Source organism: Rhinolophus ferrumequinum, chromosome 3, assembly GCF_004115265.2.
Source record: "Rhinolophus ferrumequinum isolate MPI-CBG mRhiFer1 chromosome 3, mRhiFer1_v1.p, whole genome shotgun sequence".
NCBI lineage: Eukaryota > Metazoa > Chordata > Mammalia > Chiroptera > Rhinolophidae > Rhinolophus > Rhinolophus ferrumequinum.
In genome coordinates, this window is record NC_046286.1 from 90,359,567 (window position 1) to 90,378,895 (window position 19,329).

The 19,329-nt window shown below is 36.4% G+C and overlaps 1 protein-coding gene across 6 annotated transcripts in view; it reads left to right on the forward strand.

The window, feature by feature from the left end:
* GRM1 (glutamate metabotropic receptor 1) overlaps positions 1-19,329 on the forward strand; it is a 344,263-nt gene that overhangs the window by 229,344 nt on the left and 95,590 nt on the right. For all 6 annotated transcript variants that reach the window (XM_033102931.1, XM_033102929.1, XM_033102930.1 and 3 more), the window contains exon 4: positions 17,963-18,198. In XM_033102931.1, coding sequence (XP_032958822.1) covers positions 17,963-18,198 — 236 coding nt within the window. The remainder of the gene's footprint in view (positions 1-17,962; positions 18,199-19,329) is intronic.

Genomic DNA, 19,329 nt, shown 5'->3' on the forward strand with positions numbered 1-19,329 from the left:
TAAAACCCTTCACCCTAAAGTAGATTCATACTGTGGTTAGAAATAACCATAAACTTTGGCCCTTCATCCTTTACTGTCCTCGTTTCTTTGCAGAATGCTTCTCTGTGATGACCTTCTTTGAGTGCATTATATATCATGCCCATTGCCACTTTAGGTTATTTAGGAATTAAATGATATCATACATGTAAAGCACTTAGAATTGTGCCTAACAGATACCACTTACTAGGTACATAGTTAGCTCTTTTTCTTATGTTCCTGCTGTTTGTTTATTCTATGCTCTCCTATGTTAGAATTTGAGAGCAGGGTCTGTTTCTATTTTGTTTCAACAGCTCACACAGCACAATATCTGGAAAATATGACGTGCACACTTTAAATATATGTTGAATAAAATGTATATTTAGAGAGTTCTAGCCTACAAAAAGTTATTTTTTGTACTGAGTTGAAATTTATCTGCCATCCAAACACTGTTCCTATTACAACTTTAGGACATTCAAACTGTTATATTCTCTTATATAATTATAGTTATATCTATCTTGACTATCACATCTTAATCAACATTGAATTCATCATTAAGTCTACTGTAAAAATATTGATTTTAAATTATTTTAGATGCTAAAATTCTATAAATTTGAATCATTTTAAAAAGTCATTATTGTCATAAATATATAATATCATGAATATATGATAACTAAGCATTTAAAATTTCCAAAAGTTGTCTAGTCTAAGAAAACTCAATATACAGAAAGGTACAAAATGGAAAAGAGCTAAATGAGGAGGCACTTTTTTATTGACCAAATGACACTTTGCTTTAAAATGGTTTTATATTTAAATAACATGTTACTGCAACATAACATCTCTACTTGCTTATTTTTTGGAAACTTAAATCATTGATAAAATTTTAAGATTTTTATCTATAAACTAAATTGCAGTACTCCTGTTTTATTAGTACAATAAATTCAAGTTCTTAAATGAGTCACTAGAATCTTTGTAAGAATATGTTTTTTTTTCGATTTTGCTAATGTGTCAGCAGAGCAATGCACTTTCAGTTAAATTTTCAATGTGTTGACTCAAAGGATTTCATGTTTAGATATAGGGAAATAACAGAAAGATTGGAAAGGTCAGCTGTTAACAAGTTTTTGCTGGAAGGGACTTGAAAATCGGCTTTAAAAAACCGAACTCAACTGACATTGATGGCCTCTGCTGGTTACAAAAAGAACCATAATAATAAAAACTCCTGACAGAATGTGCTGCTCCTGAAAAAAAACACTTATAGCCTCTTTTATACATTTTTTAGAAATAGAAAAGAACTTCAAATGAAAATATTGTTAAATGGCAGGCATATTTTCCTCTAGGGGAAAATATAATGAAAATGAAATATTTTAGCGATGTATAAACACTAAAAGAAATGGTGAGATAAACAGTTATTCTTTATATTTGATTAGTGTAGATATGTAAACCAATAATTTGACATAGAAGAAAAAGAATACAACTTCAGAGGTTTTGAGAGAAAATTTTGCTGAAAAAATTTAGATTATAGCTTTAATTTTGGTATAAAGCCATTGGTTATTGGCTTCTTTTTAATGGAAAGAGTTTCTTTTTAAAGGTGTTTTCTGTAATAATAAGGATTTAAAGACCCTTCCTAGAATTTTGGCTGGGGGCTTATTCTGCCTTTTATTACTTCACTTAACCATTTTGGCATAGTTATTTTCCACATCTAAGGGGTTTTTAAGGTACCCATAGAAAATCATAGTACTTAAACTAGTGCAGCTCATGAATCAAACTGTTTATGGATGTTTGTGTAGGCTTCAGTGCAGTGATGTTATCCATATTCTATATGGCCACCAGAGCTCTCTCTAAAATAGATTTTATTATGTTGCTCTTTTCCTTTAAAACTCTTAATCTCCCATTGCAAAAAATATTAGCTTCCTAGCCTAAGGTATCACCCCCCTTGATAAAGTTGACCCAGGCTATGTTTACAGTATCATTTTGGCTGCTCAGCTTTACAACCTCTCCTAGAGCCTTACCTTCCAGGCGTGTGTTCCCCTTACATAGTCTACTTGTCAGTACTATCCCCTCCTCTTGACTTGCATGAACCCCCTGCCCACCTCAAGTTGTCTAACTGGATGACTCATACTCCAAGACCCACCTCAGTGGTAACCTCCTCTCACTTGCTTTCCATGGGAGGCAGAATAAAAACAAACAAACAAACAAACAATAATAAAGCTGTGCATGTCTTAATCTCTAAATCCTGTGAGTATATTATGCCAAAAGGTACTTTGCAGAATTGGTTAAATTAAGGATCGGGGGAGTAGCCTGGGCACGCTGGGTGGGCTGATTAAAGGTCCTTATGAGGGAAAGAGGGAGGCAGGGGAATTAGAGAAGGAGGTATGATGATGGAATAAGAGGTCAGAGTGATGAAATTTTCAGCTCTGAAAATGGAAGAGGGCCACAAGCCAAGGAATGCCGATAGCCCGGAGAATCTGGCAAAGGAGAGGAATAGATTTTTTTCCTATTGCCTCTAGAAGAAATACAGCCCTGTTAACACCTTGGTTTTAGCCCAGTGAGGCCCGTTTTGGAGTTCTCACCTCCAGAACTGTATTATAAGTTATATAATAGAAAATACATATCATAATTTAATTTATATAAACATTTTATAAATGGATAATGAATTTGTGTTGTCTTAAGCCACCAAGTTTGTGGTAATTTGTTACAGCAGCAGTAGGAAACTAATACATATCTTAGTACTTGGAAGTGGGGTTCTGATGTAAAAAATACATAAAAAATGTGGAATGAACTTGGAATTGGGCAATGGACAGAGGCTGGAAGAATTTTAAGGAGCATTCTAGAAAAAGCCTAGATTGCTTTGAATAGACTGTTAGTAGAAATGTGGATGTTAATGACTCTGCCAGTGAGAACTCGGAAGAATGTGAGGAGAAGCCTGGTAAACATACGTTGTCTGTCTTAGAGAATACCAGAGTCTTTATGAAGAGAGTCGGTAGAAATAAGAATGCTAAAGGCACTGCGTGTGGAGGCTCAAGTGGAAATGAAGAACATGTTATGAGAAAGTAAGGAAGAGAGAATTCTTATTCTGTAATGATAGGTAATTTAGCTGAATTGTGTCCTGTAGTTACCGTATTTTGCCATGTATAAGGCACAATTTTTTGCCTAAATTTGTGAGGGAAAAATAAGGATGCACATTATACATGGGTAGTACTAATTCTGTATCTATATAAATGTTTTTAATTCTTTTATTTATGCTTATGAATTAAAAGTGTAACTCTAGAAATCAATAACGATATCCGTATGCAAAATAATACCCTAGAATACAATAATTGGTTTTGTTGAACTTACATCAATCTTGCAACGAGGACGACTTCTTGGCTTTCTATGATGCATAAACATCGTAAATTTGTTACCAGTACATAAAATTTCTTCTACCTTATACTGTTTCCCCAAAAATAAGACCTAGCCAGATGATCAGCTCTAATGCGTCTTTTGGAGCAAAAATTAATAAGACCCACCCTTATATTATATTATACCCAGTCTTATAGTAAAATAAGACTAGGTATTATCTTATCTTATCTTATCTTATCTTATATTATATTACATTATATTAGACCCGGTCTTACATTATAGTAAAATAAGACCAGGTATTATATTAATTTTTGCTCCAAAAAGTGCATTAGAGCTGATTGTCCAGCTAGGTCTTATTTTTTGGGAAACAGTATCTGTTTTTGTGTTTTGTAATTATTTGTGACATAAAATTTATTGTACCACAATATGTTATAGAATAAATGCTAAAATTCCTTTATAATCCAAAAATAAGTATCTAAATATAAACAAACATTTGAATTAAAAAATTAAAACTAAAGGTTTCTTTCCCTCAAAGTTTTGGTCAAAAACATGGGTGCGCATTATACATGGAAAAATACGGTATATGGATAGCAAAACTTGTGTAACTTGGATATTATGAACTTGGATATTTTGTTGAGGAGATTTCCAAGCAAACTGTTAAAAGTGCATTCCTAGTTTCTTTTGGCTACTTATAGTAAAATGTGAAAGGAAGGACATCCATTGAAGGAAGAACTGTTGGGCAAAAACGAATACGTTGAGAAATTCTCAGCCTACCTAGATTGTAAATATGCTAAAATTAAGAGATTCACTGTCAGGAAAATGGGCTCTGGAGAGAAAGCCAAGATGGTCTGGAGGACCTTTTACTATTACAGCAGAGGGTCAAAGAGCAGAGCATTCAGTTCAGACATTCTACTCGTGGATCCTTTCAGCCATCTGTGAAGAAGGCAGAATAGAGATGGGATTATCTAGGAAAGATCTGTGGAGGAGGCCTGTGTCTAATGGGACACATTTTCTTGACGTACGCAAGAGACCCACAGGCTATTTGAGTGTATCTTGCCAGCAAGAAGCACTGACAGCTTTGACTAAAAGGTACTAAGAGAATGTGGAATAAAACTATCAGACTTACAAAATGATACAGGCAGGAAATAGGCTGGTCAACTACTTAACGGCATGCATGTGGTCTACTTCATGCAGAAGGAAGGGCGTCTCTGTGAACACAGAGCCTTGGACCAAAAGGCAGAGCCTGGGACCGCAGAGCATCATTGTCAGGCCTTGAAACCTACGTTGCTCACCCAGCTAGATTTTGAAATTGCTTGGGATTGCTGACTCTATTCTTCCTTCCATTTTGAATAGGAATGTTTATAATGGGTACCCCATGCCTGTCCCTCAGAGTATAATTTTTGTGCTTTTGACTCTTGTACTGTCTAGGTTATGTAACTTCTGACATCACATGTGTGAATTGTAACTTTTCCCTGTGTTTTTTAACCCTAATCCATCGACTGACTTCATGCCTCCTCAGTCTGGTGGGCAACAATTTCAGCCCCACCCAGTTGGATTCTGCACCCATCAAGGCTCCCAGCTTTATGTTGGGGTGTCAGCTTCAACACCCTGACTTCCACAGTTCATGAAACCATCTGTCACACCTCTGGTGGATCTTAGAACCCATTTTCAATTCTCCAGGGCCTCCTTTACAGAGACCAAACCCTAGTGGACTGCTGTTGCATTGTCTCATGCTTATTGTTTGACTTTGATTCCTCTCACCATTTCTAGCTCCGGGGAATTACCTTTTGTTTCTTGTTTATACTTTATTCTGTGTTTCTAGGTAATCAGAGTAAGAGAAATAGCTCTGTCAACTTAGTTGACCACGTTGTGAGAAGTCTTAGCAATTTTTTTTTTAAATTTTACTTTTAATAAAAAATATATAGGACTAGTTTGAACAGTTAGGATAAATTAATGAGTCATATAGCAATTGATCCAAACTTGTAAAGGACATTTTTTTCCCCTTCGAATGGAAGGATCTAGAAATTAGAGAGTAGAGTAATTTGCATTGGATCTGTTAAGAGACTTCATTACAGAAGTTACTAAACCATTGGCATTACTTTTGAAAAGCCACAAATTGCTATGCTATGACCTTTTGTTCAAGTTAGAAAAATGAATCAGTTAAAAAAAATGAAGAACAGAAAAATATCCTGACTACATGGTTGGCATCTCAGAATATAAGGAAGCTGTATTGGAAAATTATCCCTCTATATGTGCACTCCTAACTTTCCCACCACTGTGGACCTCATATGCTCCTATCCTTCTTTCTCCCTTCTTCTCTCTGTTTTTTCTTCTTTCCTTTCTTCCATAAATATTTACTGTAGACACAAAGCTCTATTATCTGTAGCAGTGAAGAATTATTCTTGTTGCCTGAGGACTCTCATCGGTTCCATTTTAAACATCCAATTACCCTTCAACTCAAAAAATTTCCCAGAAACACAATTTCTGACAATTACTCAAGATCTTCCTAACTCATCCATTCTCTACTTTCATTTTATAAACCTCTCATAATTATTCATTATACCTCCCTTCCCTGCTTCATGTATACTTATGTGTCCCTTTCCCATGTGACATAAAATCAAATGGGTTTTACTTTCTTCCATCAAGGAACATTTCTTTTTTTTCTCTCTTCCACAGAAATGTGCATAGGTCTTGCTTCCCATCCATGGTCAATAAACAGAGCCCTCCTTTCCATCCCAGGATTGCGTAGAACCAGAGATCACTAACAGATAAGTGGTAATGGGAATTTTAGTGATGAGGTGGAACCTGTTGAATAAGCTCACTTTTAACTCCAGTTAAGTCAAAAGCTAAAGTTTCAATTCCATTCAAACCTTGCAGAATTTAAGCTCCAAATGGGTCAGTTCTGGCCTAGTCCTTGTGGAATCCTATAACCAATGGCTTACTATAACACAAGATGATTTTGGAGCCATATCGACTTCCCTGAGAACATGATTTTAAGATTTTTCTGAGTGGCACTTGGGATATCTCTGTGACTTGAACAGTGAGTTATTTCTGGGCTCATAATTACATAGAAAATAGGGTGTGCTAAATGAGGTGCAAGTAAAAAGCTGTGACTTGCCCTAAGCTCCAATGGCCTCACTGATTTCTGCAGGGTCACTCATTAGTCTAGGTAATCAAAACAAGACCACCTCTTAATAAAAAAAAAAAAAAAAAAAAAAAAAAAAAAAAAAAATATTAGTTTCATTTCCTAATAGGAACTTAAAAAAAACCTGAAAACACTTTAAAATTTTAAGATATCTTACAGAATAACAAATATATGGTGGACAGTTGAAAAACAAAAAAGTGTCCATTCACATATTTTATGTTCAATGGAGTCTGATATACCCATAAAGTAGATATTGTTATTATGGACAATTTCAATCTACCGACATGAAGTGACTTAATGCACAGCAAGTTGGTTCTTGCTAGCTGCCTTGAGCCACCTCCAGCATACACTGAATATAATATTCTACATGAATTCTTGAACGCAGATTAATTTATAGAGTTTTTTTTAATCCATTAACTCATTAATTTATCTAACAAATATATAATGGACACCTACCATGAGCCGAGAACTATTATAAATTCTGGGGTTATATAAGTGAGCAAAAACAATAAAAACCTCTATGCCTATGTAGAGCTTTCATTGTATTGGAAAGATGTAGAAAATATATTTATATGGTATATAAGATAGTAGTACGTTTTAAGGAGAATAGGGGAGTAGAGAGGAGGAATAGAGGGAAGGAACACAACTTTAAACAGGAAAAGACCTCACTGAGAATGTGATATTTGATCAAATATGAAGAAAGTGAAAGAGTGAGCCATGTAAATATCCAAATGACGAGAACTCCAGAATCCCAGGCATATACAGATGGTATATGCCCAAAATATGTATACACATTTTAAGAAAGGAAAAAAACCTATTAAAATTGTAATACTCAGTATATACAGATAACAAAAGATGAATACAAGTCACATTTGACTTCTGCAATTACAAGAGGCACTCAAAGTAGTTACCATCAGCATCCAAACATTTCTGATTATGGCAAAATACTGCTTGACCAAAGTGTCCACTTGTATACATTTTTGGCACCCTTGTAGAGTAGGCAGGGAAAAATCCTAAGGCCAGTGTACCCCTGGCTCATTGAGGAACAGCAAGGTGACCGGTGTGGCTGGGGCAGAGCAAAGCATAGAACAGCAGAGATGAAAGAGGTCATGGGGATCAGAGTGTGTAGGCCCTTTTGAAGTATTCATTGAAAGGCTTTGGGTGAGGTGGAAGGGCACTGGTGGGTTTTAAGCAGAGGAGTGCCAGAATCTGATTTATGCTTTAATCAGAATCACTCTGCCTCCTTATTGCTTTCTTTTTCTAATGGGTCTCTTGCCTCCCTTCAGTTGTTTCTTAACAATTATCTGGGAATACTGCAGCCTCTCACTTGGATGGCATAGGGACCTGAAAAATAAAGGTTCAGCAGCAATAAAACAGCTAGGGATTTAGAACAGAGAGCAAATAATGGTAGTTCAGATCTGTAAAATGTTGCCTTCGGAAATGAAGCCACCACAGGTTTCCCAACAAAATGAACAGTCTCTACTTGGTAGTCATGGCTTCATTTATCATAAACATCAAGATGGGGTTTTGAGGTATCCTTTTTTTGAACTATTGTAATAACATTGGTTTTACCTTAGCTTTTAAGGCTTGAAAGTTAGAGAGATTTTCTAGAACAGTGCTTCTTAAACTCTCTCTTTTCTCCTTCTCCTTCTCCTTCTCCTTCTCCTTCTCCTTCTCCTTCTTCTTCTTCTTCTTTTAAGTTTCCAATCTAGTGTGGAGTTGTACTTTGGTAAAATATAATAAAAATAAATTACTAATAAATCAAATTAAGATAAGGATATGCAGAATACAAGTCCAAAGCTATACATTTGACTCAACAAAAAATCTCATTTCAATAAGTATAATAAAAATAAATGAAACAAAGGAGAAAAGAAGTACAAAACTGTACCCATTTGTCACTAGAAGTGTATGCCTAGGTGATTAGTAGTAAAAAATAATTATTATATGCATAAACTTTAGATGTTCTAAATTGTAAATAAACAAAAATTTGTAAAGGAAGTAGGGGTTCCCTATGTTAAATGCCTATATGAACACTTTAAACAAACACTATACATATCAATATTTAAATATTATACTCTGATAAATGAGTTTATTAGATTATCTAATCTGGGTTGGATTGACAATGATATTTGCATAGGATTATACATATGTAAACTGCAAACTACTTCTTTATTTTGTTTTTGTAACATTCCTCATAGAATAACCACCCTCATAGAGATCTGTTGATGAAAATGAAAGAGGAAATTTTATAATTGCAGCAAGTATGAGGTATTCATTTTAAATTTGGATCCAGGTAAAACAAGGGATGCTGTATTTTAAAGTCATCTTCAGTATTTTATCAGTAGCCAGTTCCAATTATTTATCCCATAAGGTTATAGTTCAATTTAAATTACCTTTTCATGAAATAAATGGATTGTGGATCCATTAATTTCTTAGATGAGGATTTTAAAAATGAATAAGAAATTTAATAACATTTCACCTGCTATGGACTGAATTGTATCTCCTCCCCCCTAAATTCACATGTTGAAGTCCTAACCTCCAATATGACTGCATTTGGAGATAAGGCCTTTAGATGAGGTAATTAAGGTTAAGTAAGGACATAAGGGTGGGATCCTGATCTAATAAGATTATTGTCCTTATAAGAAAAACAAAAAACGAAAAACAAAAAAAAGAGCTTGTTCTCTCTCTCTTTCTGTCAGTGTGTATTCGTGTGTGTGTGTGTGTGTGTGTGTGTGTGTGTGTGTGTGTGTGAGTGTGTGTATGCCGGGGAGGAAAGGCCATGAAAGGACATAGTCTGCAAGCCAGGAAGAGAACTCTCACCAGAAACAATCAGTTAGAACCCTGATCTTGGACTTCTCTTCTCAAAACTGTGAGAAAATACATTTCTGTTATTAAAACCATCAGTCTACAGCATTTTGTTATGGCAGCCCAAGGAAACTAAGGCAATCAAATTCATAAAGTGTTTGCTGACAACACTTTGCAGATAGTAGTATCAAGATCATGTTTCCTCACTGACGGTTATTTTTTTAATTAATGTTGTGACCTAGCAGTATGTAAAACACTCGTTTTTCAAAGTTTCTAATTTTTAATTTTGCCTTTTGATCTCAGCTCCTATTTGGAAAAAAATTCTTTCTTTTCATGGAAATATAAAGATCAATAAACATATCAAAGGTATCAGTTAAAAGAGCAAGTCAGGCTTTCTTATTGGTATGTTTAAATGTTGGGACCAAACTGATTTTCTATTCTGAAGAGGCACAAAGAGTTGGTTCTGTAGTTCAAACACTCTTGATATAACCTCCCCTTGATACCAATAGTAGCTGTTTATGGTCAGGTTCCCCATTATCACAACTGGTTATGTGGGGGAAAAAATAAATGACAAAGGATCCCTAATTTTTAGCATTTACGTTTTTTTTTAAAGTACATATCTCTATCATGGATAATATTAACCTATCAACATGAAGTCACTGAACACAGAATTCAGAAAAAAGGCTAACCATTAGTTCTGATGAGCCAATGAAAGCCACCTCCGATATATTGGTTCTTACAGAATTCACAATTTGTAATATGATGTCACTAAGAATTGTTCACTTCAGCTGGCCTTCTTTTTTTTTTGTAAATCAAGACTTGTCAATGAAGGAAGTATCACATTGACTTACATTCTCTCACAATCTACTTAACTTAGGTAGCTATTCCAGAATGTTTTCCTGATGTTGGCAGTTGCAGCATCAGAATATACACTTACAAGGAACTTAACTGCCAACTACATTTGTTGACAAAATAATGCTTCATAATTTTGTAAAATTTAGAGCTAGTCGTGTGTCTTAGCAATGAAGCTAAAAGATCTAAAAGAGAGCACTGAATTCTTCCTTCAAATCTTCATCGTTTTCACATTGCACATATACTACAAGAAGTGCCCCAGAAGCAATATCTGTACATTCGCTAAGTTACAGGAAAAACATGCTTTGCCAGATTTACTTATTCAATGAGTTGGTTTTCTGTACTATTAGATAGTCTCAGAAATCGTCGAGCTAGGATGGCATCAGAAAGTAGTACCTGAGGTACCTTCTTTACCAGAGTCACTGAACATTTCTAAGTATGTTTATACAGTCATTCAGTAGTATCTTGGCAACTCTACGAGTATTTTAGACTTAGCAACTCAAAATGCCACTTCATATAAAACTCATAAAATACTAATTATATGTAGAATATTGAACAAATCTTTTCTCCATTTTTCAGTTCAACACTTTTTCTTTCCGAGACTTATTTATTTAAATTATTTAAATTTAACCCTTTATGGTTTTTTTTGTATAAATGATTAGTAAATGTTGATGATTTCATGTATTTTTCAGCTTAAACAGCTCTACAAAAATAGATTATGGTTTCAGCACTTCACTATCAATTTGGGATAAAAACAAAATTCAATATATAAGCCGACATAGTTTCGAGGATATTACGTTGGACCTCTTCTTGCCCTCATTTCTGTGGAATCAAGTCCCATTGTCCAGTCTACATTTGAATATGATTGCCACATTCAGCAGTGTGTCTTATTAAAAGAAAAAAAATAGTTCAGTGAAGCTTGTGTGGCCACATATAATTGGAGTTAAAGTAAATAATGAATTTCATTTCCCTAATTTAGAAAATAATATTAAATATTAATTTATAAGATAGACTTGATTAAAATTTAAAGTGATTATAAAAACAAATTTATAAAACTAAGTGCTTTAACATTCTCAGATGTTTATATACTTTTGGGTTACAGCTGGCAAAGTAACCTTAAAATGTCACACATTATAAGATGGCTTTACTGCATGTGACATATATACAGCTTAAGCCACAGACAATTTACTATATGAATTTAAAAACAAAGTGTTTATATTCTATTCAATGGCATGAGTTCACCAATCACGTTCTTAGATTTTGCAACAATGTCTAACTGCTATAGATTTTTCTAAATGCTCATTCTAATTCTCTGTATACTTACTGCTCACAGACTGGTAACAAGTAGTGCATGAGCTGGCCACCAATCGTTGGATCACACTTTGAGTAGCACTTTTGTAGAGATGTGTTTCCCAAATGTAGATGTAGCTCAGTACATTGCATCATGAAGAGATTGATGGTAAAGGATTTGTATTATGCTAAGCGAAGTACCATAAATCAGACAGAAAAAGTCGAGAACCATATGACTTCACTGATATGTGGGATATAAAACTGAAAGCATCAAAGGAAAAACGCAAACAAAGAAAGAAACAAAAACTCATAGACACAGACAATAGGTTAGTGGTTACCAGAGGGTAAGGGGGTGGAGGCTGGTAGATGAAGGTAAAAGGGATCAAATATATGGTGATGGAAGGAGAACTGACTCTGAATGGTGGGCACACAATGGGATATATAGATGATGTATTACAGAATTGTACACTTGAAACCTATGTAATTTTACTAACCATTGTCATACCAATAAATTTTAATTTAAAAAAAGGCAAGAATTTGTAACATCTAGTTAGACTCCCTCGTGTGCTAGATATTGGGCTGTGTTTTACATGGATTATCTCATTTAATTATCAGATAACTCTAAGAGGGTCATACCATTTCCATCCCTATTTTATAGGTGCAGAAACAGTCTTAGAAAGTTGAAAAAACCAATTCCTATTTCATATTGTCTTACAGGATTAGTTGAATGAGAGACAAATTGGGCTGTTACTTTGGTAGTAGAATTTGAAGGAAGAAAAAGATCTGGAATAGTCTCTCCTTATCCATGGTTTCACTTTCCATGGTTTCAGTTACCCACAATCAAACACAGTCCAAAAATATTAAAAGAAAAACTCCAGAAATAAACAACTCATAAGTTTTACATTGCATGCTGTTCTGAGCTGCGTGATGAAATCTTACACCATCCTGCTGCATCCCGCCCAGTACATGAATCACCCCTTTGTCCAGCACATCCAAGCTGTATGTGCTACCCCACCATTAGTCACTTGTAGTCATCTCAATTATCAGATCAACTAGAATTGCCGTTCCTGTGGGCAACTGACCCTTATTTTTTTGTCATAGTTATTCTATTTTATTGTTTATAATTGTTGTTAATCTCTTACTGTGCCTAATTTATAAACTAAATTTTATCATAGATATATATATACACACACATATATGTAAAAATGTAGTACTGTGTATGGGTTTGGTACTATCAATAGTTTGGTACTGGGGGTCTTGAAACCTATTCCCCATGGATAAGGGGGAACTATTGTACTTGTCCACAAGTAACTCTCTTCATTGGCCCTCCCTTCTTTCACATCAAGTTGAAATTGTCTTGATACATGAAAAATGGCCCGGAGAAGGTTTAGGATGTGGCCCTCACATTGACATGGTTGTGTGCAATATTTATTGGTAGATTCCTTCGCCCTGAGTTTCTTCTAGGAGAGGAGGATAGTCACAAGGTGGCAGATGATTCCAGGCTGAGGATGCCGGGCATGGGTTGGGGAATAGGGGTAAGGAACAGATTGGAAAATAAGGATAACTGATCTCACCTGATCTCCTTTACATACAGGTTCAACTTCTTGATAATTCTCTTCATTTTTCTTCTTTTGCCTTTGACACCTTCCCATTCCCTCCTCCACTTTGGTTAATTTTCTACTGAAACACCATAGGCCTAGAAGTAAGCCTTTTGTTTGATTTCTACTTCGAGCAGTGCAGGGCAGAAAAGGACAAGGTATCCCCTTGTCCTCACTTCTGATTTTCAGTGGCCTAAGTGACGTCTAAATGCCTGTCCCAGAGAATTAAATAAAGAGACCTACAGTTTGTGTCAGTTCGCTATTCATGGCAATAGCAGCAACTAATTTTAAAATTAAATCTAAACTAATTGTGAGCACTACACCAATCCCTGGTTCATCAACACCTCCGCTGTGCTTTCATATTGTAATGTAATTAGCCTGCATGTGCATGTGTGTGTGCACGTGTGTGTGCATATCTATTTGTGTTTCCACAGCTTTTATCTAAGAATTCTAGAACCAAAGAAGTGTCTCAAGTACAGTCTAGGTACTTTCTAGAATGTTCTTTCTAAAACAAATCTTATATCATATCCCTGCTTAAAATCTGAGTAGTTTCTCACCACCATAAAAATAAAATCCAAAACCCTTAATTAACAAGGATATTCAGGTTCTTTTAGATCTTGCCTGTGCTTGTCCCAGCATTCTGGACCTTGCACACTGTTAAGTAAAGTGAATGCCTTGCTGTCATTTGAAACCTTTGTCCCTTCTTTCAGCTGGTCCCTTTTCCATCTCCCCTTTTACCTGTGTAACTTGAACTCATCCTTTAAGTCTCAGATGTAACTTCTCCTCGGGCGGAATCTCCCTTGACATCATTCCTTGGCCTTTCTCTGTGCTCCTGAAGCCATTTCCCTTTCCTTTCAGTCTTTGCAATGCCCTGTGGCTATTGTGTATTCAAGGCCAGTCTTCTCCACTTTTGTAATTGCCTTGAGGGCAAGAGCCTTGCCTATACTTTTTAGCGATGTATGTAGAGCAGTCAGCAAAATACCTCACTCATGCAACATTCTTAGTGAATAAATGTTGAATCAGTAGAGCCAGTCTAAATTATTATTGAAAAAGTTGCTATGACCTCCAGAAAATTTCCCACAATTAAGATCACCTGATTTGAATTACATTATGCTACATTTCTTCAACCTTTGTAAATATGATTAGCATTGCAATTTATAGAATTCTGTGCTTGTTCGCCTACATTTTTGAAAGTAGTGTTTTTATTATGTTTTTCTTGTATCTCTGATTATAATGTAATCTGAATAGTTTTAAAGAATTGTAGTTTTATTATCAGGTATGCACACTTACTTGAACTCATAACACAAATCAAATTGCTTTATTCCCTAGACTTAAGTATTTTAATTGAATGTAAACTGGTTTTACTAAAATGTTTTTGAACAATTTTTAAAATGAATACTATTGTATTTCTGGGTTTTTTTTCTTTTGCTATCGATCTGCTTATTAAATTATTTTTTACTGATACAATGCAAAAATAACACCCATGTAACTCTTGTCAAGTTATGATTGGTAGAATAAGAAATAATATTGCCTGTTGTTAATATCAGAATTTATTAAGTAGAAAAAAATTTTATTATTCAAGTTGGATTGTGAAATTTTCTAGGGGCTGGAACAATGATTTTGTGGGAAGAGAAAGACAGCCTAGTGAAAGAATGGCTCCGTGTAAAGATTACTGTACATTTGTGAGGAATAGTTAGGACAGGTAGCTTTCTGTGAAATGTTCCCCCTGCTCACCCACATGATGCAGTTTTATTTCCAGACCCCAGATAGGAAAAGGAGCTCACAACTGGGAGACAGATGGAGCAGCAGAAGCTGCGCGAGGCCTTGAACGTGCCTTGTAGAGAGTTCAGCACTTCTGAGGCTGGTCAGCACCAGCTCAGCGGGATGCTCTCCAGGCCCTCGGGTGAACAGGTGGCTGCAGGTCGGCACCAGCTCAGTCACACCACTGTCACCATCAGCAGCAAAAGGAAAAACTTACACAGGTTATCAGGAAAGCTGCCGGCTCCCTGTTTACAAGTCTGTTTTCCGGGGAATTCACCAAAGCAAAATCAATATGCCTATAAAACTAAACAGCGAAAATCCTTTAACATTCCCTGTAAATACATAACACAACTGGTATACAGACAAAATGGTTTAAATATATGAAAACTAGGAGTTGCTTTGCGGATATTTTTCAGCCTCTTTTTATTTGTTAGCCTTTCCTAGCACCTTACCTGTAATAGATTTAAGATCTTAAACAAAACTTTGGCCATTAACACTTCAAAAGATATTTGCCAAGGAATCCCAGTTGAACATTTTCTCTAGCACATCTGGTTCTCCTTGATTTTGTGACCTCTTGGATTTAATACCAACTCAAATTTCTGGAAGCGGCTTATCTACAGTGAGGACGAGGGGCTTTGACCAACGGGCAAAAGGGATTTAGGGCTCCACATCACGGAACCTTTTGACTTCAAATTGTCTGTAATCATCGATGAAGGTTTAGGCCTATGATGCGTTTCTCTGTGTTGCTGGGAAAAAAGGCAAGAGGTCATGCTTTCTCTGCTTCTAGCCCCAACATATGATACTTGTTTTTATAAGCTGAGAGTGTTTTTTTATTGTTTTTTTAATACAAATAAATGTAAGTTATTTCATACATTTTAAAAAATTTTGGGTTTCTTGTTCAGACTACACACACACGTAAGTCTCACATAATATGAAACCTTGGAGAGAAACAGTCTAGGCCTAAACTTTATGTCAAAAAGTAATTCTTTTTTCAAGTTATGTCATTTTGATTTTAAATATACACTCACAAGCAGAATTTCTTAAAAGCCTAAATGGTTTTATTTTTACCCTTTTTTTTTCCAGCATGACATGAATTGTATAGCTCAGGTCTTTAAATTGATTGCTATGATATAAATGCGAATAAATCTAGTTAAACTAGTTTGAGCTTTTTTCAATACACTGAGCATATCGAAAGATAAATCAGTCCATCATTTTATTTTCTTTAATCAGTTTGACTGGTCATCATATCGGTGATGGTGATTAGAGAAGGACTTGCCAGAAAAATACTCAAGTCATTTATCACGAGGGAGCAGAGCTGAGTAGCGTTGTGGTAATAGACTTACAGTACTTTGAGAACTTCCTGTATTTCCTAGGCTAGGATTTATGCCTCCACCCCCATCTCCTGCCACAGTTCTCTCAATGTTCCAGCCCTACTGACTCTCTAAATTCCTTGAATGAGCCGTACTCTTTCCTACGTTAGATGATCTACCAGGAACCTTCTACATCAATCCCTCTTCAACTTTTCACCTGAATAATCCTTTGGGTCTAAGATCAGACACCACTTTCTTAGGAAAGCCATTCTGGTCACCCCTGTCCCACCCACTCTCACATATGCACATACACACCTGACTAAGGTAAACCCCCAAACCCCTCCTCCTTATAGTACTGGTCCCTTCTTTACCTTCATAGCATCTGTAATTCTTAGTTAGTGTCTGTTTCCCCACAAGTCTGTAACACTACAAGAGCAAAGAATAGCGTGCCTCATTCTCCACTGAATCCTGAGCATTGCAGAGCATCTGACACATTGTGGGTACTAGGTGAATGCTGAAGGAAGGAAGGATGGAAGGAAGGATTTCTCTTTTCTTAGAGCCTTTACTTTCAAAAACATGCCATTATAAATTCTTTCTCTGTCCCTTTGAGATATAAATTTGCTCCCAGCCTTTGCCAAGTGTTAGAACAGAAATTTCTTTCTCAGGCACCTGGGAGCCATCCCTATGAAACGTAATCAAGAGTGACAGCAAACCTTCATCCCCCCGTTTCTGTGGGAAAGTGGGAATCTAACTTAGATAAGAGACAATTATCAAATGCAGATGGTTTCATCATATTGACCAAATCCCCTTAATGCTCTAGCACTTTCTCACTAGCTCACCCCAGCATTTAAAATCCCTCCCACTTTTTGTTTCAGAGGATTGGGTTCAGTGTCTGGCCTATTGAAATAGTCTTCAATAAAATCTGTTTTGCCTATTTAACTGTCCAGTGCCATTTTTCTTTGACACCCTCTTGGAAAGGAATCACAGCCACTCACGTGAGGCTTGGCCTAGAGTATATGTATGTCCACTTGAATTAAATTGGACCTGCACCACTCATGGCAGATGTTCATGTGCTAGAGGAGGCCAAATTAAAAAAATTCATACCCACTGAATAAAGTATCAGTGAATTCCCATTTAGTGAGCAAGATTATTTGGGGGAATGGTATTGTTTTCTTTTAATGCTGTTATTTTGAAATAACATTAGAAGAGGGGAAAAAGCATCTGGTCACTTCTAAGCAATGCAAATTTGAACAATGTCCAGGAGCAAAATCTGTGGTTGTCATGTTTCCGAGCTAAATCAGTGCTCTACCCCATGTAATGCAGCTTATGTAATGGTCTTGATTGCAATGCTGAAAGCTTGCAGAGCTCTCATTGGGAAGGAACACCCTGAGTGCCTGAGTCTTATTTTCTTCTGATTTTGATGGGAACTGATGGGCTTTGTGGTCTATTTGTAAAGAGCCCTGGACTTGAGTGCCAGGCTGCCTGGTCCATATCCCGGCTCCCCCAAGATTCTAGAACATCTTCTGACTCAGTCAAAGTGAGTAGCATAGATTCGGATGACTAAAAATTGCTCAATAAATGTCAGTTATTGTAATTGTTAATATATTCATCTTCATCATCACTTCCCTTACTGTGAAAAACAAACAGGATATTATGATTTCACAACTTTCTCTTCTGCACAAAAAAAAAAAAAGAAAGAAAAAAGAAAACAGTCATTGATGGGGAGCAATGATGGCTGAAAATAGACCTTAGCCTTGCTGAATTGCTTCATTCCTACGTAATTCTGAGCTTGATTTGTGAGATGTTTGTCTTTCTCTCTCCCCACCCTGGCCCCTGATGTTTTTTAGTGATGGATGGGCAGACAGAGATGAAGTCATTGAAGGTTATGAGGTGGAAGCCAACGGGGGAATCACGATAAAGCTACAGTCTCCAGAGGTCAGGTCCTTTGATGATTATTTCCTGAGACTAAGGCTGGACACTAATACGAGGAATCCCTGGTTCCCTGAGTTCTGGCAGCATCGGTTCCAGTGCCGCCTCCCGGGACACCCTCAGGAAAATCCCAACTTCAAAAGAATCTGCACAGGTAACTGGTGTTCACAAAAATCACGATGCAGAGGTTTGCTCACCTCCTCCAGCCCCACTGCCGCTTGCTGAATGAGAGTAGAAGGTGCAAAAGCCGGAGATGCAAAGACTAAATGGCCATCTTTATTTAAAAATAGGTAGAATGAGGAAGGGGTAGGTATTGCCCCAGGGATTCATGTTTCTTTTTTCTGGAAAGACTGCTTTGGTCTCTGGTGGAGCAAGTGATCAGAAGAGATAGTGCATCAGTCAAGGAAAAGCAAACTGAGAATTGAGGTATCTAGTTTTCAAACCAAAGGGAAGAGATTTTATTGCAGGCATGCTTCTGAGATGTTAGCCACAGACATAAGTAAGCAACACTGGTTTGATGGCTTTTTCTTCTTTATGACTTGCTGGCCTCAATATACAAGTCAGGAGGAGATGGGATAATGTCACATAGGGCCACTCCAGCCACGTGGGTGTAGGTGGACATAGGTAGCAGGGAACTCTGCACTGTCATCCATAAAAAGGAATGACGGTTCCAGTGATCAGGTGTTTCCCAAGCATTGCTAACTAGCGTATTCTCTAGATCTTTCAGGGGGTTGGCAAGCTTCACAGGATGTCCTCTGCCAGTAATGACTTACTCCAGGCTTCTTAACATGCTAGTTTTATGAGTATTATCGTTACTGCGTAGAGCCATTGCTGTCCCCTGTCCTTTCTCAGTATTGCCCACGCTGCAGATAGATCATCTTTCGTCTACTGTGGTGCCATTCAAAGCTAGCTGTCCATGCGTGATGGGCAGGCATTAAGTCCTGTGTCCATGACTAGATTTATAGCACAGTTGTGTGGCATCTTCTCATATTTCGTGTAACTAGGCTGAGCAGATATTAGTTAGAAAAGTCTAGGACCTATTTATTCATATAATTCGCATGTATAAAACACTGTATTACAGCAAAAAAAGGGGGGGTTGGGTACAGAGAAATATATAACTCATGACTCTCAACCTGGAGAAATTTGTAGTTCCTTTGAGTAATTCAAACACCTCATGCAGATAATATAGATAAATAAAAGCCAAAGACAGTGAGTTTTTATAAGACAAGGTAAGGAGATGGCTTACTACATAAAATACTTTTGGTTTTAATAATATTCACACATT